This window comes from Somniosus microcephalus, chromosome 4, assembly GCF_052327205.1.
Source record: "Somniosus microcephalus isolate GS21.2 chromosome 4, FLI_Smic_1.0, whole genome shotgun sequence".
Taxonomy (NCBI): Eukaryota; Metazoa; Chordata; class Chondrichthyes; order Squaliformes; family Somniosidae; genus Somniosus; species Somniosus microcephalus.
The window spans coordinates 240,973,618-240,995,605 of record NC_140990.1 but is presented as its reverse complement, the minus strand read 5'-3'; the positions used below and the strand labels follow the sequence as shown (position 1 = coordinate 240,995,605).

At 43.8% G+C, this 21,988-nt stretch overlaps 1 protein-coding gene across 1 annotated transcript in view; it reads right to left on the bottom strand.

Moving 5' to 3' along the window:
* The window catches only part of sestd1 (SEC14 and spectrin domains 1), a 188,165-nt gene that overhangs the window by 144,408 nt on the left and 21,769 nt on the right, over positions 1-21,988 (bottom strand). The window contains 1 exon segment of the mRNA XM_085985980.1: positions 5,238-5,346. Within this exon segment, the coding sequence (XP_085842106.1) occupies positions 5,238-5,346 (109 nt within the window).

Here is a 21,988-nt window from a genome sequence, read left to right as displayed (position 1 = left end):
GCTAGGACGGAACCGAGAAGTTGCTGATGAAATAACACCCATTCTGCCGATGTTAAGGTACACCAAAATTACCTGCCAATCTCAGTAGCATATGGGGGCCAATGGGATACAAAGTATTAGGGTGGAGCCCTATAAAACTGGCTGATGTTTTTTTAAAGAGTGAGGCTGGGGAGTGCAAGGTAAGTGATGGACGGCTTTCTGTCTTAAAGACTATTCATCAGTTCCCAAGATGGCGGCGCAGTACAGGTACACTATCCCTTATCCGAAAGCCTTGGGACCAGCTGAGTTTCGGTTTTTGAAATTTTTCGGATTTCAGAAGGTATTATTATAAGACTGGGAAATTTGTATTTAATATAAATTGTAAAAGTTCAGGCTACCTCTTGCGACTGTTCCGTGTCTCATTCCCCTTCCTGCTTCTCTAGAAAGCCGGATATCGGCTGACTCCTACTAAGCTGGCCCGCAAATCAGGTCGGGGGTCGGGTGGGGGCGGAGAAAAGAATATCGGACAGGCCGCGGTTCAGGTCAGGGGGGTCGGGGTCGGTCGGGGGTCGGGGGAGAAAAGAATATCAGACGGGCCGCGGTTCGGGTCGGGTCGGGAGAAAAGAATATCGGATGGGCTGCTGTATTGTTGGGTTCACTCTCCCGGTACCTCCTTCACACTGCCCGGCTCAGCCTGCAATCTCCTACCCAGGAGGGAACTCTGTGACCCTCTGCCCTGCTCAGCGTAAGTCATGCGCCACTCTGGTCATGTCGTGCGCACGACTTACGCTGAACGAAAAAACTTTCGGTTTTCGGAAGTTCGGATAAAGGATAGTCTACCTGTACCACAAGAAATTCAATTACCTCACCAAAGCATGGAAGTTAAGACACTCACCAGTTAAGACGCTCTCCCTTTCATCCTCACCCACCATGGGCACCACCACACTCGAGGCTCTGATGCAGAACTTGAATCGTGAACTTGCAGCAAAAGCCCCCAGAAAGATTCAGAGCAGTTGTTCCACACATTCAAACAACTACAAGCCTAATTTTTTTCTCTCATTTTATCTTTGCAGGGCAAGATGGTACACAGCACCCAGGAGAGGGCAAGAAACTGGTGGTGGAGGTGGTCGTGGGGGGGGGGGGGGGGGTGGTCTAAAGTTTCCAGGAGTTTAACTCATGCCGATTAATGTTCATTAAAGATTTATCATTGTAAATAGTTGTTTGAATTTCTAGAAGAGTTTAACACTGCCATGAACCACTGTTTGTAATTAAACTACATTACTCAGGTTCTATTTAAGATTTATTGGATTCCCTGCAAGAATTTGTTCAAATGTCCAAATAGAGTTTAACTTTAAGGAAAAACTTCTTGTCAAAGTTTACGAATCATATGAAACATTTTTTGTAATAAACAGTCTTTGATGTCAGAGAGCTGTGTCTGATCCTTCTGGTTGCGACCTTGTGGGGGCACTCATTGGATAAACGCCTGTGCCACAAGCTGACCTCTGACCACCCTGCCCTCTCTGAACGTGCCACATCCGTTGGCTCCGGCTCCAGCAGTTCAGGATCTTCCGTTTTGATTGGAGCCTCACAATGTCATTATCCAGACCTTATGTCCTGGCGCAGTTGTGCAGGGCACAGCAATGACTAACCTCGCTACCCTTTATGGGGGGGTATTGGAGAACATCCCCAGACCTGTCCAAGCTCATTAGCACCCCAATAGTCTTCTCAGCCACCAGCCTGGCGGGCGCAAGTACTTGGTTGTATCTCCCCTCAGCAATGGGACACGAAAAGGCGTCATCAGGCATGGCAGCAAGGAATAAGCCTCATCAGCAAGGATCTATCCTTCCACTTGTCCCCGGTGCCCGAGCATGCATGCAATGACCAAGTTGCGGACAATGAATGCATCATTGCATGGTGTGTGTTCACAAGCAAGGTGTGCAGCCGGGAATCACAGACTATCTCAACGTTGTGTGAGCGGTAGCCCTTTCTGATACAACAAACATCAACTTGCATTTATATAGTGCCTTTAATGTAGTAAAACGTCCCAAGGCGCTTCACAGGAGCTTAATCAGACAAAAATTGATACCGAGCCAAAGAAGGAGACACTAGGACAATAGAGGTGGGTTTTAAAGGGGGTCTTAAAAGGAGCAGAGAGAGGCGGAGAGGTTATGGGAGGGAATTCCAGAGTTTAGCGCTTAAGCAGTTGAAGGCACAGCCATTAATGGTGGGGTGAAGGAGGTAGGGGATGGACAAGAGGCCTGAGTTGGAGAAACACAGAGTTCTGAGGGGGTTTTAGGGCTGGGGGAGGTTACAGCGATGGGGATGGTGAGGCCATTGAACACGAAGATGAGAGTTTTAAAATCAAGGCGTTCGGGATCCGAGAAGCAATGTAGATCAGCGAGCACAGGGGTGATGTGTGAACGGGACTTGGTGCGAGTTAGGATACGGGTAAGAGAGTTTCGGATGAGCTGGAGTTTCTGGAAGGTGGAAGATGGGAGACCAGCCAGGAGAACACTGAAATAATCGAGTCTGGAGGGAACAAGCAGGGCTGAGCGTTTCAGCAGCAGATGGGTTGAGGCAGGAGCAGAGATAGGTGATATTACGGAGGTGGAAGTAGGTGGCCTTGGCAATGGAGAAGATATGGGGTTGGAAACTCAGATCAGGGTTAAATAGGACGCCAAGGTTGCAAACAGTCTGGTTAAACATCTGACAGTGGCCAGGGAGGGGGATGGAATCAGTGACTAGGGAACGGAGTTTGTGGCGGGGACCGAAGACAATGGCTTCGGTCTTCCCAGGGTTTATTAAAATTTGGGTTCATCCAGGACTGGATGTCGGACAAGTTGTCTGACAACATAGAGTCAGTAGAGGGGTGGTGGTGAGGTAGAGCTGGATGTCATCAGCAAAAATATGGAACCTGACGTTGTGTTTTTAGATGATGTCGCCGAGGATAGCATGTAGATGAGAAATAAGAAGGGAGCAAGGATAGATCCTTTGGGGGACTCAAGGTAACAGTGCAAAGACAGGAAGAGAAGCCATTGCAGGAGATTCTCTGGCTACGACTGGATAGGTAAGAGAGTGAAACCAGGCGAGGGCAGTCCCACTCAGCTAGACAATGGAGGAGAGGCATTGGGAGGAGGATGGTGTGGTCAACCGTGACAAAGGCTGCAGACAGGTCAAGAAAGATGAGGACGGATAGTGCACCACGCATAGTCACGCAGGATGTCATTTGTGACTTTGATTAAGGCTGATTTAGTGCTGTGACAAGGGAGGAAATCCGATTGGAGGTTCAAACATGGAGTTGCAGGAAAGATGGGCACCGATTTGGAAGGCGACTTAATGTCTTTATTGCAATGCGTGTTCCCTCAATTGTCCTTGAACTCCTGGGAAGCCAACCGTCCTGTAGAAACTTAATGTCCTCTGTCTTTGCCCCGTCACAAACATGAAAATCTGATGAATTTTGCAGCTCCACAGAAAAGGGGGGTCAGTTAACTGCAAAATGCAAGTTTTCACTAATCTCACAATCTGTCCCTTGACTAATCCTGCACTGATCCCTTGTGGATGGAACCATAAAAGTTGAGGGCCATGGTAACCGTCATTTCTACAGTTAAGGCATTTGGACTGGGGCTTCAAGTCATCGCGGATTGAGTCACAGAGTAGGCCAATGGCCTCCTCTGAAGGGGTTGGATCGGGTGGATGCGGGGAGGATGTTCCCGATGATGGGTGAAACTAGAACTAGAGGGCATAGTCTTAGAATAAGGGGCTGCTCTTTCAAAACTGAGATGAGGAGGAACTACTTCACTCAGGGTGGTAGGTCCATGGAATATGCTGCCCCAAAAAGCTGTAGAAGCTACGTCATTACATAAATTTAAAACAGAAATAGACAGTTTCCTAGAAGTAAAGGGAATTAAGGGTTACGGGGAGCGGGCAGGAATTTGGACACGAGTCTAGGTTCGGATCGGACATGGCCCTGTGGGTAGCGGAGCGGGCCCAGGGGCCGTGTAGCCTGATCCTGCTCCTATTTCGTGTGTCTAATTCTGTTAGATTCAGGAGATGGTTCTGTGATAGTAGATTGGCGGTTAGGATCAGATCAGCCATGATCTTATTGAATGACGGAGCAGGCTCGAGGGGCCGATTGGCCTACTCCTGCTCCTATTTCTTATGTTCTTATGTTCATCCAGCATCTCCACAAATGTCTGTCGAGGCCTAAACACGCCACGAGTAATTGCATGTGGGGGTGCGGTCTTCGCTTGTGGTGCTTCACTCTCCAGGCCTCTTTTCTCTGGTTCTCTTTCTCCTGCTCAGTGACAATGACAAGCAGGGTAGAGCCAGTAAAAGAGCCATTTTTATTTCTCAAAAAGGACCTGAAAATAGACGTCAGGATTCACAGGACAAGAATGGCTACAATATTTCCTGGAATTTCTGATTTGCGGCTGGTTCAGGTTACTACGGGTGCCTGTGCACCTGAAAAATCAGGTTATAATTTTAAGAGCTTCTGAACCAGCTTAATTACAGGAAATTCACAGCTTTATAGCTTGGGGTAGAACCATTATAATGAGGCGAGATGTGCAGAGATGAATAGACAGGTGCTAAAGAGCGAAGAAATTCGGGCGTGGTGTAATTACTCACTGAATCCCAATTCTCCGAGATCTTTTACGCCACACATTTGCTTTGCTCCCAGATTACACGTGTCTCTGGGCACAAATACACAGGAAATTCCTCCCTTACATATTTGAAGTAAAATCTGGCAGTCTTTTTTGCAATGAAAGAGATTTTAAAAGTCTATCTTCGGTTTTGTTTTAAATTTCAAAGCACTAATGTAATTTCCTGCGTACAATTCACAAATATGCATAAAAGGTGAATAGGGTGAGCAAGGAGGTCAAAAAAATTAGCACTCTGCCAAATATCACTAATCTTCATCATCCTTAGATGAAACACAAGCAAACCATTTATCACAAGAAAATTCCTACACCTCAATTAATTTTAAAACTTTCTTCCGGTAATACTTAACTGTCAGTTTACTGAAAAAAGTCAGTTTTAATTGAAGAAAACTGCACTTAACAATAGACAGTTATAAAATGTATTTTTACAATATTTTTGACTCCTCATAGACTAATCTCCATAGAAGTGTACTGAACAGACTCATCTGGCAAAACAGACTTAATTATCATTAGTGACAGTAGTTCACAGGTTGAGCAATGTTAGTACAAATATAATCGCATTTTAAAAATACAGATAAAATGCATGAATAGAAGAGTCACCTTGGAATGCTGAGCAAATAATCCAGAGTGACACTCAGCTCATCCATGTTTGTTTGCTCCGAGCATAATGGAATTGTCAGGATAAGGCCACTTCTTCTGTCCTTGCCTCCTAAAAAGGAGACAATTTTTGTCAGCACATTGTCTTTGTAAAGGCAATCATCACAAAATCTTATCACTACATCATTGGAAGAAAAATTGAACATTCAGACTCTTGCTAGGTACAGAATGATTTTCAAACACAAAATCATTGTTATGCTGTATTTAAATGCTACCCATCATATTTTAACAAGTGCAAAGAAAGCTGCCACCTTTTCCCCAAGTCCAAACTTTTGCACTACCCTTGTACCTAGTTTACTCTTTTATTTAACTGACCTACTGAAATTCTTTCATTGCTTGTTTCTGAACTCAGCACCATTTCTTAATGTGTACTGCCTTCCTCATTTACAAGTACTTCCATTGTGATTGAACCTATAGTGACTGTAGTAGTTCTGAATCCACCCAATTCTCTCCAATAATACCCCATAAATTGTCACAAGAACAAATTGAAATATTTTCGATCGGCTAGCACACACGCTGGACATTTTTGATTCCCTACTGCAAAAATTAACTTTGCTATTCATTTTTCACATAACTGTCAGCTCTGAAAAGAGCGGGGTGACCACCCTACTCTGCAAAGGCTGAAAGTTGCATTCTTAAAACATGCAGTATTCTTGTAAAAACAATTACATATAGCAGTGTTATTCTGAAGTAATCCACCAAAGATGAACTAATGTTTCTACCTCTGGGGCATGATTTGGTTAGTTTTAAACCTGATCCTTGTGGAGGTGAGTGTACAGAACAAAATTCAAAATGATGGGCACTACAACAACAACAACGTGTATTTATATAGCACCTTTAACGTAGTAAAACGTCCCACGGCGCTGCACAGGAGTATTTTAAGACAATAAATTTGACACCGAGCCACGTAAGGGTAAATTAGGGCAAGTGACCAAAAGCTTGGTCAAAGAGGTAGGTTTTAAGGAGCGTCTTAAAGGAGGATCATAGAAAGTTACAGCATCATGTCCGCGCCGGCCAACAAAGTGCTATCCAGCCTAATCCCAGTTCCCAGCTCTTGGTCCGTAGCTCTGCAGGTTAGAGCATCCCAGGTGCACATCCAAGTACTTTTTAAATGTGGTTAGGGTTCCTGCCTCTACCACCCTTTCAGGCAGTGAGTTCCAGAGCCCCACAACCCTCTGGGTGAAGAAATTTACCCTCAAATCCCCTATAAATCTTCCACCAATTACTTTAAATCTGTGCCCCCTGGTTTTTGACCCCTCTGCTAAGGGAAATAGGTCCTTTCTATCCACTTTATCTATGCCCCTCATAATTTTATACACCTCAATTAAGGTCTCCCCTCAGCCTTCTCTGTTCCAAGGAAAACAGACCCAGCCTATCCAGTCTTTCCTCATAGCTAAGATTCTCTACTCCCGGCAACATCCTTGTAAATCTCCTCTGTACCCTCTCTAGTGCAATCACATCTTTCCTGTAATGTGGTGACCAGAACTGCACGCAGTACTCTAGCTGAAGCCTAACTAGTGTTTTATACAGTTGAAGCATAACCCCCCTGCTCTTGTATTCTATACCACGGCTAATAAAGGCAAGCATTCCGTATGCCTTCTTAACCACCTTATCTACCTGGCCTGCTACCTTCAGGGATCTGTGGACATGCATTCCAAGGTGTCCTACCATTTAATGTGTATTCCCTTTCCTTGTTAGCCCTCCCCAAATGCATTACCTCACACTTCTCCGGATTGAATTCCATTTGCCACTGTTCTGCCCACCTGACCAATTTATTGATATCTGCCTGCAGTCTACAGCTTCCTTCTTCAGTATCAACCACACAGTCGATTTTAGTATCATCTGCAAACTTCTTAATCATACCCCCTATATTCAAGTCAAGATTGTTGATATATACCACAAAAAGCAAGGGACCTGGTACTGAGCCCTGTGGAACCCCACTGGAAACAGCCTTCCAGTCACAAAAACACCCATCAACCATTACCCTCTGCTTCCCATCTCCGAGCCAGTTTTGAATCCAACTTGACACTTTGCCCTGGATCCCATGGGCTTTTAACTTCGTGACCAGTCCGCCATGTGGAACCTTATCAAAAGCCTTGCTAAAGTCCATATACACTACATCAAATGCACGACCCTCATCGAACCTCCTTACCTCCTCAAAAAATTCAATTAAGTTTGTCAGACACGACCTTCTCTTACCAAATCCGTGCTGACTATCCTTGATTAATCCGTGTCTTTCTAAATGAAGATTTATCCTGTCCTTCAGAATTCTTTCCAATAATTTTCCCACCACCGAGGTTAGGCTGACTGGTCTGTAATTACTCGGTCTATCCTTTTCTCCCTTTTTAAACAAGCGTACCACATTAGCAGTCCTCCAGTCCTCTGGCACCACACCTGAAGCCAGAGAGGATTGAAAAATGATGGTCAGGGCCTCTGCTATTTCCTCTTTTGCTTCGCATAACAGCCTGGGATATATTTCATCTGGGCCTGGGGATTTATCTGCTTTTAAAGCTGCTAAACCCCTTAATACTTCCTCTCTCACTATGTTTATTTCATCTAATATTTCACACTCCTCCCCCCCCGATAGCAATGTCTGCTTCACCCCTCTCCTTTGTGAAAACAGAACCAAAGTATTCATTAAGAACCCTACCGACGTCTCCCCACACTGATTACCCTCATGACCTCTAATAGGCCCTACCTTTTCTTTAGTTATCCTCTTACTCTTAATATATTTATAAAACATCTTTGGGTAGCGAGGCGGAGAGGTTTAGGCAGGGAATTCCAGAGCTTAGGGCCTAGACAACAGAAGGCACAGCCATCAAAGGTTGAGCGATTATAATCAACGATGCTCAAGAGGGCAGAATTAGAGTAGCACAGATATCTCGAGGGGGGGGGGGGGTTGTAAGGCTGAAGGAAATTACAGAGATAGGGAGGGGCGAGGCCATGGAGGGATTTGAAAACAAGGATGAGAATTTTGAAAACATGGTGCTGCTTAACCGGGAGCCAATGTAGGTCAGCGAGCACAGGGGAGATGGGCGAATGGGACTTGGTGCGAGTTAGGACACGGGCAGCCGAGTTTTGGGTGACCTCAAGTTTATGTAGGGTGGAATGTGGGAGGCTAGCCAGGAGTGTGTTGGAATAGTCAAGTCTAGAGGTAACAAAGGCACTAAATTGGTGATCGCACTTAAAGATACCACAAGAGTCAGTATTATGAGAAATGGGGGAAAAAACACATTGGCATAGTCAGGCTTTGAAAATTGGGTCATCAATACTGACATCCCTCAGTTTGATGAGTGTGAAATTTCATACACAAAATAAATGTTGATATGCTAGTGGAACTCACTAGTAGTGTTCTACACAGGTGGGAGAATGTGGTTTCTCTGAAGTGTCTCTCTTGTCTTCATGTTGCTGATGTCCTCCCTCTCTCCTCTTCTGCCTTTCTTCCCCTTGTTTACTGCTTCCCCCATCCTAACTTTTTGTTTCTCTCTCTGTCCTCTTATGATTCTGTTTTTTCTTTTCTTTTGGCTGGGTGGGAGGTGGTGGGTAAGGTGGCAGGAGAAGGAAACACTGACAGCTACAGCCTTCCCTTTTAACCATTTCCCTCAAGAGATTTTGTTCCTTTCAAAAGATACTGTCTGTCTGCTTATCTTTCTCTCAAATGTAAGCAATTGGAATGTTCACATTTTCTAATCATTAATAAAACACAAATGAGATAATTATAGGTGTTCCGTTGATTTCAAATTACGACTTTAAAAAAATTACCATGACTACAGACTCTCTCTCACATTCATACATTTTCTTAAGTTTGTATTACAAAAACAAAAGCTACAACAGGTAAGTGTTTAGTAGTCATTTTTCTTACTTACCTTCTCACATAGAAATACATTCTTTCTCTCTGCTTTAAAAAAGCACCCAACACAAACTTTATCTTCAAAATCTTTTGAAATCTGTTCTGTAGCTTTTCAAATTTTGAAAAATTACTCATAAGGAACTGCTAAAAGCTAAAAAAGTCTCAGCAGTACAGCTGACTAAAAGATAGAGATGCAGCCTGCGAAATTGGCTACTCATTCATGTGCCACACAAAAGATTATTGCTCAAGATAAAAAATCACGGCATTGGGGGCAATATCCTGGTGTGGGTGGAGAATTGGCTCTCTAACAGAAAGCAGAGAGTTGGGATAAATGGTTCATTCTCAGACTGGCAATCAGTAACTAGTGGTGTTCCGCAGGGGTCAGTGCTGGGTCCCCAACTCTTTACAATCTATATTAACGATTTGGAGGAGGGGACCGAGTGTAACATATCAAAGTTTGCAGATGATACAAAGATGGGAGGGAAAGTAGTGAGTGAGGAGGACATAAAAAACCTGCAAAGTGACATAGACAGGCTAAGTAAGTGGGCAGAGATTTGGCAGATGGAATACAATACTGGAAAGTGTGAGGTTATGCACTTTGGCAGGAAAAATCATAGAGCAAGTTATTATCTTAATGGCAAGAAACTGGAAAGTACTGTAGTACAAAGGGATCTGGGGGTCCTGGTGCACGAAACTCAAAAAGTTAGTATGCAGGTGCAGCAAGTGATCAAGGCGGCCAATGGAATGTTGGCTTTTATTGCTAGGGGGATAGAATATAAAAACAGGGAGGTATTGCTGCAGTTATACAAGGTATTGGTGAGACCGCTCCTGGAATACTGCATACAGTTTTGGGTGTCCATACTTAAGAAAAGACATACTTGCTCTCGAGTCATTACAAAGAAGGTTCACTCGGTTAATCCCGGGGATGAGGGGGTGGTCATATGAGGAGAGGTTGAGTAGATTGGGACTCTACTCATTGGAGTTCAGAAGAATGAGAGGCGATCTTATTGAAACATATAAGATTGTGAAGGGGCTTGATCGGGTGGATGCGGTGAGGATGTTCCCAATGATGGGTGAAACTAGAACTAGGGGGCATAATCTTAAAATAAGGGGCTGCTCTTTCAAAACTGAGATGAGGAGAAACTTCTTCACTCAGAGGGTGGTAGGTTTGTGGAATTTGCTGCCCCAGAAAGCTGTGGAAGCTACATCATTAAATAAATTTAAAACAGAAATAGATCATTTCCTAGAAGTAAAGGGAATTAAGGGTTACGGGGAGCGGGCAGGAAATTGGACAGGAGTCTAGGTTCGGAATGGTCATGGCCCTGTGGGTAGTGGAGCGGGCCCAGGGGCTGTGTAGCCTGGTTCTGTTCCTGCTTCTTGTGTTCTAATTCTGTGTTAGATTTCAGGAGATGGTTTTATTCCTGTTCCTGGCTGGGGTGGAGATCGCCTTTACAAGAGGTAAGTACTGTAGAAAATATAGGGACAGAGTGATCTCCTGGAAGAGTTTCGATCGCCTAGATGGGTCGGAGAGGAATTTCCCAGATTTTTTCTCCCAAATTGGCCATTGGGTTTTTTATCTGGTTTTTCGCCTCTCCCGGGAGATCACATGGGTTCGGGTGGGATGGAGAGTGATAGAAGATTTGAGGTTAGGATCAGATCAGCCATGATCTTATTGAATGGTGGAGCAGGCTCGAGGGGCCGATTGGCCTACTCCTGCTCCTATTTCTTATGTTCTTTTGTTCTTATACTGCACAATTGGAATTCAGCAAAGATAGCAGGACTTTTGAGGGAGACTGGGACTGCAAGTAAAAACTTTAATGGAGGCATTCAAAGCCACACAGGATAATTCAATGGTTAAATGTAATCATGCTACTGTGAATTATGCAGGTTTTTTCTGCTTTTCTTCAGTTTGTTTGAACCCTTGTTTCGGACATTAGAAATTTCAGTTACTGTGGGGAAAAAATAGCATTTGAAAAAATTTCAGGAATATTTTGAACAATTTATGGGGAAAAGATAAGATACCGCACCTAGTGGCCAATATATGTAATTAATATTAAGAGAATCCAATTTACACAAGTCTACTTCTATTATGAATGTGTTCCCATGACACTGTGCTCATGCTTCTTAGTGCTAGATTTGCCAAGCTGGGAGTTTCTGTGGTGCATCCTGTATAGTACAGTTGAGGTGAAAGAGGTGGATATTCATTCCAGTGGCAAGGGCGCACATCACGTAGATTGTGTCAAGTTTCTTTAGTGTTGTACAAATTGAGTGAAGTGCCAAGTATTTCACCTTACTCCAAACTTGAATAGATGGTGGCATGGCTTTGAGGGATCAGGAGGTGAGGCAGTCATTACAGAGTACCCAGCCTTTGTCTTGCTCTTGTAGCCATGGTGTTGTTATGGTTGGTCCATTTAAGCTTTTGGTCAATAGTGACCCGCAAGCTGTAGATGGTATAAGAGCTCAGCAATGGTGCCATTGAAGGTTGGGAGGGCGGTAGGCTTGACATGGTCATTACCTGGCACTTGTATGACAAGTGCCAATGTTATCTGCCATTTGGCACCCCAAGCCTGGATTTTATCCAAATCCTGCTGGAAGCTGGCATGAGTTGTTCCCTGTGGAATCATCAGCAAACAGCCCCAATTTTGACTTTATGATGGAGGGAAGGTCACTGTTGAAGGTAAGGTCACTGTTGAAGATAGTTAGGCCAAGGACACTGCCCTGAAGAACTCCTGCAGCAATTGCCTGGGGGCTGCGATGATTAGCCTCCGACAACCACAACCACCTTCCTATGCATCAGGTATAACTCCACCCACTGGAGGGCTTTCCCTCAGTTTTGCTGGCACTCTTTGGTGCCCTTATTAGTTGACTGCTGCCTTGAATTAAGATTGGTGTTATTTTAATGCTAGCAGCAATCCATTTACTTTAAATATACAATTAACACCAATCGGGAAATTCTAGGCAGCTGCTTTCGCAGCACAGTGCTAGATCCCAGAATGCCTGTCCAAGAAATAAATGTTTATGCGTAGAACAAAACCGCTCCTTTTCTTTAACACAGAAAAAATATAGTTTGATTATTCTTGGATGGGGTGGCAAGTACTCATCTCACAAAATAACATTGCTGTAACTATTTTTAGAAGAATGGCATAGGGCCAATTTTCCTAACCCTTGCCACTGGGGTACTCCCATTGGCCTAGATGCAAAAAAATCACAAAAAGGAGCTGATCCCATTTTGCTAGGTTTGTCCCTTTATCTTGTCCTAGGATCTGCAGGTCTAAAGTCCTGAGGGAGTCTCTTGCCTCATTTTTCTGCTGCCACATCTGCTGGGCATTGACTGAAATATGGTACACTGGCTTGTCCATAGCAGTCCCAGAGACAGACTGAAGGTGGCCTTTGTTACTGGTTTCCCCCAAAGATGTTTTAAGGCCAATTGGGGTTCTCTGGCTTGCTGATCTCCATCAACAGTCAGAAGCCCCTATCTTGGAGGCCAAGAAAGCCTGCAGTTTGAATTTCCTGCCCTGGTCAGTGCCAGGGCCCCAAACCATGTTCATGGCCCATACAGGAAAGATCAGTGCTCCTGGGCATGGACAGGAGCAGCATACTTTAAGTGTACTGTTCCCGTGGGGGTGGGAGCAGCATAAAAAAAATTGCATTCTTCACAGTTATGAAGGCCAAACATTTAGGCTCAATACTTTCGATAAAGATGATTGTAAAATGACATTATCTAAAACTACAAAAATCTTAAAATTGAAAGTTCTTGCTTTCTGCTGGTACCGACCCCCACGTAATCCCCAGAAACTAGTTCCCCACGGAAGCCTCAATATAACACTAGTGAGGGCCACATCACCATTCGTCCAAAGCATCACCAAAGCAAGCTTGCGTATCCAACTTATGATTGCTGTCCTACATTGGCTCGCTGTCCACCAATTGCCTCGATTTTAAAACTCTCATCTTCATGTTCAATCCCTCCATTGGCCTTGTCCCTCTCTACCTCTGTAACCTCCTTCAGCCCTACAATCCTCCAAGAACTCTGTGTTCCTCTAACTCAGGCCTCTTATCCATCCCCCATTTCCTTTACCCCTCCATTGGTGGCCGTGCATTCTGCCATGTGGGCCCTAAGCTCCAAATTCCCTTCCAAAACCTCTCCTCCCCTCTCTCCTCCTTTAAACCCACATCAGTTTTGGTCACCTGTTCTAATGTCTCCTTCTAGTGTATCCGGGATGGTTTCCTAGAACAGTATGTAATGGAACCAACCAGGGAGCAGGCTATCTTGGATCTAGTACTGTGTAATGAGACAGAATTAATAAATGATCTCATAGTAAAGGATCCTCCAGGAAAGTGTGATCATAGCATGGGTGAATTTCAAATTCAGTTGGAGGGTGAGAAAGTTGTATCTCAAACCAGTATCCTGATATTAAACAAAGGCAATTACAATGGCATGAGGGCAGAACTGGCTAAAGTGGACAGGAAAAATAAATTAAAGGGTTAGACAGTTGAAATGCAGTGGTGGACATTTAAGGAGATATTTCATAACTCTCAACAAAAATATATTCCAGTGAGAAAGAAAGATTTTAAGAGAAGGGAGCACCATCCGTGGCTAACTAAGGAAGTAAAGGATGGCATCAAATTGAAAACGAAGGCATACAATGTTGCCAAGATTGGTGGGAAGCCAGAGGATTGGGAATTTTTTTTAAACCAGCAAAGGATGACTAAAAAAGAGAAAATGAATTATAACAGTAAACTGGCAAGAAATATTAAAACAGATAGTAAGAGCTTCTACAGGTATATAAAAAGAGTTGAGATGATGAAACTGTGGAATTAATAATGGGGAACGGGGAAATGGCAGAGACTTTGAACAAATATTTTGTATCTGTCTTTACGGTAGAAGACACTAACAACATCCCAATAATGGATAATGAAGGGGCCACAGGGAGGGGGGGAAACTAAAGACAATCACTAGCACTAAGAAAAAAGTACTTGGTAAAATAATGGGACTAAAAGACGACAAGTCCCCTGGACCAGATGGCCTGCATCCCAGGGTCTTAAAAAAAGTGGCTGCAGAGATAGTGGATGCATTAGTTGCAACATACCAAAATTCCCTGGACTCTGGAGAGGTCCCAGCGGATTGGAAAACCGCAAATGTAACACCCCTATTGAAGAAAGGAGGGAGACAGAAAGCAGGAAACTATAGACCAGTTAGCCTAACATCTGTCGTTGGGAAAATGCTGGAGTCCTTCATTAAGGAAGCAGTAGCAGGGCATTTGGAAAATCATAATGCAGTCAAGCAGAGTCAGCATGGTTTTATGAAAGGGAAATCATGTTTAACAAATTTGCTGGAGTTCTTTGAGGATGTAACGAGCAGGGTGGACAAAGGTGAGCCAGTGGATGTGGTGTATTTGGATTTCCAGAAGGCATTCGATAAGGTGCCACATAAAAGGTTACTGCATAAGATAAGAGCCACATAAAAGGTTACTGCATAAGATAAGAGCTCACGGAGTTGGGGGTAATATATTAGCATGGATAGAGAATTGGCTAACTAATAGAAAGCAGAGAGTCGGGATAAATGGGTCATTTCTGGTTGGCAAACGGTAACTAGTGGGGTGCCACAGGGATTGGTGCTGGGGCCTCAACTACTTACAATCTACATTAATGACTTGGATGACGTGACCGAGTGTAATGTAGCCAAGGTTGCAGATGATACAAAGATGGGTGGGAAAGCAAGTTGTGCAGAGGACTCAGAATCTGCAAAGGGATATAGACAGGCTATGTGAGTGGGCAAACATTTGGCAGATGGAGTATAATGTGGGAAAGTGTGAGGTTATACACTTTGGCAGGAAAAATAAAAAAGCTAATTATTATTTAAATGGTAAGAGATTACAAAATGCTATAGATCTGAGGGACCTGGGGGTCCTTGTGCATGAAACACAAAAAGTTAGCATGCAGGTACAGCAAGTAATCAAAAAGGCAAATTGACCTTTATTGCAAGGGGTTTGGAGTATAAAAGCAGGGAAGCCCCACTACAACTGTACAGGGTATTGGTGAGACCACACCTTGAGTACTGCATACAGTTTTGGTCTCCTTATTTAAGGAAGGATATACTTGCATTAGAGGCAGTTCAGAGATGATTCACTAGGTTAATTCCAGAGATGAGGGGGTTTGACTTATGAAGAAAGGTTGAGTAGGATGGGCCTATATTCATTGGAATTTAGAAGAATGAGAGGTGATCTTATTGAAACATATAAAGATACGGAAGGGGCTCGACAAGGTAGATACAGAGAGGATGTTTCCCCTCGTGGGGAAATCTAGAACTCAGGGGCATAGTTTCAGAATAAAGGGTCGCCCTTTTAGAACTGAGATGAGGAGGAATTTCTTCTCTCAGAGGGTCATAAATCTGTGGAATTCTCTGCACCAGAGAGCCGTGGAGGCTGGTTCATTAAATACATTTAAGGTGGAGAGAGACAGGTTTTTGGGGAACGCACAGGGAAGTGGCTTTGAGCCCAAGATCAGTCATGTTATTGAATGGTGGAGCAGGCTCGAGGGGGCAAGTGGCCTATTCCTGCTCCTATTTCTTATGTTCTTTGGATAGAATGTCAGGGAAGTTGGAGGAGAGGGCAGATGGAATTTAGGTGCAGGTTAAAGTCATTGAGGATGAATCTCTGCTGAGTGCAAGGAGTGAGAATAAAAAAATTGTTCTGAGAAAGAGACAAGGGACTGCAGATGGTGGGAAATAATAAAGACCTGGAAAAATATGCAAGAGGGGTGGAGATAAATCTAGAAGTTTACCCCTAGGGATCCGGATGTGTCCGTGCTGACATTGTGCGCATATGAAGAACCTGTCCTCAAATTATCCTCTAAGAGGAGGCTGGCACTTCCAAGCTCGAAAAAATGGAATTTAACAGTGACATGGTTTGGGTGTGAAAGCAGGAAATGAACAGTAGGAGGGGAGGGTGGGATGTCCATTTTGGTGACTGGATGGTAGTGAATTAAGAGATTCACTCCAGGAACCGTGGAAGGAAGCGAAAAAGATTGGTGAAGTCAAGCGTAGGTCCCTTGCAGTCAGAATCAGGGGAATTTATAATGGGGAACAAAGAAATAGCAGACCAATTAAATACATATTTTGGTTCTGTCTTCACAAAGGACGACACATTTAACCTCCGAGATGTCAGGGAACATAGGGTCTAATGAGAGGGAGGAACTGAATGAAATCAGTATTTGTAGGGAAATGGTGTTAAGGAAATTGACGGGATTGAAGGCCGATAAATCCCCAGGCCCTGATAATCTACATCCTAGGGTACTTAAGGAAGTGGCCCTAGAAATAGTAGGTGCATTGCTGGTCATCTTCCAAAATTCTATAGATTCTGGAACAGTTCCCATGGATTGGAGGGTAGCTAATGTTACCCCACTATTCAAAAAAGGTGGTAGAGAGAAAACAGGGAATTACAGACCGGTAAGCCTGACATCGGTCGTGGGGAAAATGCTAGAGTCCATTATAAAAGATGTAATAGCAGAGCACTTTGAGAGCAGTGATAGGATCGGACAAAGTCAACATGGATTTACAAAAGGTAAATCGTGCTTGACTAATCTACTGGAATTTTTTGAGGATGTAACTGGTAGAATAGATAAGGGAGAACCAGTGGATGTGGTGTATTTGGACTTTCAGAAGGCTTTCGATAAGATCCCGCATAAGAGATTAGCGTGTAAAGTTAAAGCACATGGGATTGGGGAGTAAGGTACTGACTTGGATAGAGAACTGGCTGGCAGACAGGAAGCAAAGAGTTGGAATAAACGGCTCTTTTTCCGAGTGGCAAGCAGTGACTAGTGGGGTACCGCAGGGATCGGTCCTAGGACCCCAGCTATTCACAATATATATTAATGATCTAGACGAGGGAACTAGATGTAATATCTCCAAGTTTGCAGACGACACAAAGCTGGGTGGGCGTGTGTGCTGTGAGGAGGATGCCAAGAAACTCCAGTATGATTTGGACAGGTTGGGTGATTGGGCAGATGTATGGCAGATGCAGTATAATGTGGATAAATGCGAGGTTATCCACTTTGGTGGCAAAAACAGGAAGGCAGATTATTATCTGAACGGCAATAGATTGGGAGAAGGGGAAGTGCAACGAGATCTGGGTGTCCTTGTGCACCAGTCGCTGAAGGTAAGCATGCAGGTGCAGCAGGCAGTTAAGAAGGCAAATGATATGTTGGCCTTCGTAGCGAGAGGATTCGAGTACAGGAACAAGGATGTCTTGCTGCAGTTGCGAGACCACATCTTGAGTATTGTGTGCAGTTTTGGTCGCCTTTTCTGAGGAAGGATGTTCTTGCCACGGAGGGAGTGCAGCAAAGATTCACCAGACTGATACCTGGGATGGCAGGAATGACGTATGAGGAGAGATTGGGTCAATTGGGCTTATACTTGCTGGAGTTCAGAAGAATGAGAGGGGATCTCATTGAAACTTATAAAATTCTAACAGGACTAGACAGACTAGATGCAGGAAGGATGTTCTCGATGGCAGGGGAGTCCAGAACCAGGGGTCACAGTCTAAAGATAAGGGGTAAGCCATTTAGGACTGAGATGAGGAGGAATTTCTTCACCCAGAGAGTGGTAAACCTGTGGAATTCTCTACCACAGAAGGGAGTTGAGGCTAATTCATTAAATATATTCAAGAAGAAGTTAGATATATTTCTTAAGGCTAAAGGGATCAAGGGATATGGGAAGAAGACAGGGACAGGGTACTGAATTTAGATGATTAGCCATGATCTCATTGAATGGCGGAGCAGGCTCGCGGGGCCGAATGGCCTACTCCTATCTTCTATGTTTCTATCCCCATCTTGCCAAACAATTTAGAAAATAGTTTTTTTTGATCCCACTCCATGCAGAGTATTAAGGATTTAAGCTCCCAGTTATATGACCTCATCAGCAACAGTGGATCTACTCTTCCTCTGATTTTTTTAAAAAAAAACACAGAAATGCTAATTTTTAATTGTTGAAATAAAATTAACACAGGAAATGAAAGGCGTGAAAAATCAGGCAAGGCAGGATAGAAAAATGAACTTTATTTACAATGCCATTCAACCCTACTGCACAGATTCAGATCTATCTTTGTCTTGTAGGAAGTGAACAAGGAACATGCATATGGCACCTCTGGGAACATTCCTTTGTTTTAGACATAGCCTGATTTAATTTTACTGGTAGATTGAATGCCAACAACAGTCTTTTATATGAAAGAACTACAAACAAGATATGGATTTTGTGTGATCAGTAAACTTTGCAAAAAGATCAAACAAATTTATTTGCACAGCTTACAGTTTTACTTTGGTCTTTTGAAAAAAAGGTAATCAAGACTACTGTATTCAGTTTGCTGCTAATCTAAAGAGATTTCCAACAAACAAGCTAGGCTAGTTGGCTAACTATAGTTTTTCAAAGTCATTGCAAAATATTAGGTCAGTCTTCATCAGCATTTTTTGTAAAAAGGTTTAAAGTTCACTGGGCAAACTAATGTGTAAACAAAATTTAGTGTTTTAACCTGCATAAACCTAAAGAAGTAGAATATAAATAAAGGCTGGGAAAGGGAGGACCTACTCATTGTATCGATAGCAAAATACTGCAGATGCTGGAAATATGAAACAACAGAAAACACTGGAAAAACTCAGCAGGCCAGCAACATCCGTGGAGAGAAACAAAGTCAACGTTTCAGGTCGAAGACCCTTCGTCAGGACTGAGAAAAAAAAGGCAGGAAATGAAACAGATTAAGCAGCAAGTAGGGGGCTGGGAAATGGGGGAGGGGATGAAAGGACAAAAGGGAAGGTCTGGGAGAGGTGAGGAGACATTAAGAGACATTCAAGGCACGACGAGAAGGTAATAGGACAAGAGACAAAGGATGGTTCTAGATGAAGTGTGAAATGTGCTGGCAGAATGAAAGACAGCTGCCATGTGGGAGAGAGGGGGGAAAAAAAGAAGGAAAAGGCACAAACCAAAAGTGTGGATAAAAAAAATATATAAAAATGATAGGGGCCGAGGGTATGATCTGAAATTGTTGAACGATATTGAGTCCGGAAGGCTGTAAAGTACCTAATCGGAAGATGAGGTGCTGTTCCTCGAGCTTACGCTGAGCTTCCATGGAACAATGCAAGAGGCCAAGGACGGTGAGGTCCGAGTGGGAATGGAGCAGTGAATTGAAATGACAGGTGACCGGAAGCTCGGGGTCACCCTTACGGACTGAACGGAGGTGTTCCGCAAAGCGGTCACCCAATCTGCGTTTGGTCTCCCCAATGTAGAGGAGGCCACATCGTGAGCAGCGAATACAGTATACTAGATTGCAAGTACAAGTAGTAAATTGCTGTTTCACCTGGAAGGGGTGTTTGGGGCCCTGGACAGTGGGGAAGGGGGGGGGGGGTGGGGGGAGAGGTATAAGGGCAGGTGTTGCATCTCCAGCGCTTGCATGGGAAGGTGCCAGGCAAAGGGGAAGGGGTGCTGGGGGTGATAGAGGAGTGGACTAGGGTGTCTCGGAGGGAGCAGTCCCTGAGGAATGCTGAAAGGGGAGGGGAGGGGAAGATGCGTTTGGTGGTGGGATCACGTTGGAGGTGGCGGAAAATGATCCGTTGAATGTGGAGGTTGGTGGGGTGAAAGATGAGGGCAAGGGGAACCCTATTGTGGTTCCGGGAGGGAGGGGCAGGGGTGAGGGCAGAAGTGCGGGAGATAAAACGGACACAGTTGAGGGCCGTGTCAACCACGGTAGAGGGGAATCCTCGGTTGAGGAAAAAGGAAGATATGTCGGAAGCACTGGTGTGGAAGGTGGCATTGTCGGAGCAGATGCGGCAGAGTCAGAGAAACTGGGAGAATGGAAGAGAGTCCTTACAGGAGGAAATGTAGTCCAGGTAGCTGTGGGAGTCAGTGGGCTTGTAGTGAATGTTGGTCAATAACCTATCCCCAGAGATGGAGACGGAGAAGTCGAGGAAGGGAAGGGAAAAGTCGGAGATGGACCAAGTGAAGGTGAGGGAAGGGTGGAAATTGGAGGCAAAGTGAATGAAACTGTCTAGTTCAGGGTGAGAGCAGGAAACGGCACCGATAGTCATCAATGTACCAGAAAAAAAAAAAGGTGAGGGAGGGGACCCGAGTAGGACTGGAACAAAGAATGTTTCACATATCCCATGATATCATTGTATCATCTGTTACTGTCCATTGGCTCTACACCATTTCCTTCCCCACAATCAATATGAAAATAACACTAACTTAAAAAAAAAATTAAAATGTTAAAACTACAAATTTTGGAAATCAAATGAAACAGAAAATCTTGAAAGTACACAGGTCAGTCAGCATCTGCAAACTGAAATAAAGAGACAGGATACGACGTTTCAGGTGTGCTTTATGAAGAGTGCACACCCAAAATTTCACAACTTGTCTATTTTTTCCTCTTTACAGATGCTGTCTGACTTGCTGCGCATTTCCAATATTTTCTAGTTTTGCCACTATCTAACTGCTGAAGGCCCCAAATCAGCATCTACAACCAAGTAAGATGCTGACCTGTACTGACTCAATAGAGCCAGGTGCTGATATCAAAGATGACAAAGGGATAATGAAGAAAAGTTCTCTGAGCAGCTAAGAGGTCTTTAAAAAATTCTTCCCTAAATCATTTTGCATGTTTACTATTTATTGTCTGGTCACAACCATTTGACAATATGTTTATAGGTCTCATCAATAAAAATAAAATTGAAAGTCCTGCAAACACAAAAGATCAGCAACCACAAAAATGGTTGACTTGTTTTATAATTATCTCATCATAAAATGGTTGATTTTGAAAGTTTCTCTAAATGTAAGTGACATTGACACAAGTGTTGAAACCCCTTTATGGACACGAGGATATCATTTATGATTCCTTGGTCCTTAGGGAATCTTGCCACAGTTAAATTGCAGTGCCCTTTCATGGTTATGTCGAGGAAGATGTTAAATTGCTGCTCGAGAGAACAATATATCTGTGATTTGTTTAATGCATTGGTGCGTAGCTGTTTGTTTTATGTTAGATGTCCCAAGTGGCAGCCTGGAATGGCCCCATGGCAGTGATGACCTCAATAGCCACCAGCAGAGTGGGCATATGGTAAATGTGAGCTGCAGGTCCTCTCACAGCACATGGCATAACCAACAGCTTCTTTTATGAAGTGAAGCCTCTGCTTGCACTGCTCCTTCAATCAAATGCACATAGGAGCACCTCTGCTGCATACGCTGCAGATGAACATCGTGCATCTACAATGTAGCTTCACCTTGCCTGCAACGACTGCTCCTCATTGTCTTCTTTCGAGATAAAAGAGGAATCCCCAGTCCCCATTGTGCCCTGTCGGAGGGGATGGGATGAGGAAATGGCACCCCACAGCAAAAAGCACAAAGCAGATGGCAAAGCAGTGGTCAGGAAAAGAAATTATCTACAATCAATGAAGGAAGATTCTGCAAAGCTTTTAATTATCTGTGCATGGCTCTTGAAATTTGATACCATCATGCTTACTGTTGATCAGAAAGAAATGACAGATAATGGGATTTATGATACCACATCATTACAGCCTCATTTAAATTCGAATGCTAATTTTACGATGGGCACCTCCATCCACCAGAAATGATGGCAGAAAAGTGGGTTGGCGTTAGCTCTATTTGCCACCCAAAAATCAGGCACATCAGATTCAAATTTTTGGCTGCCAAATAAAGTGACAACAGGAAATTTCTTATTATAATCATTTGATAGACATAACTTGATTGATTGAAAAATAATTGACCAAAGTTCCTGCAGTGTTAAAAATAAATCTCGGATACCTACTCAAGAATTCTAACAAAAGTGACCACAACATACAGGAAAGGTAGCAT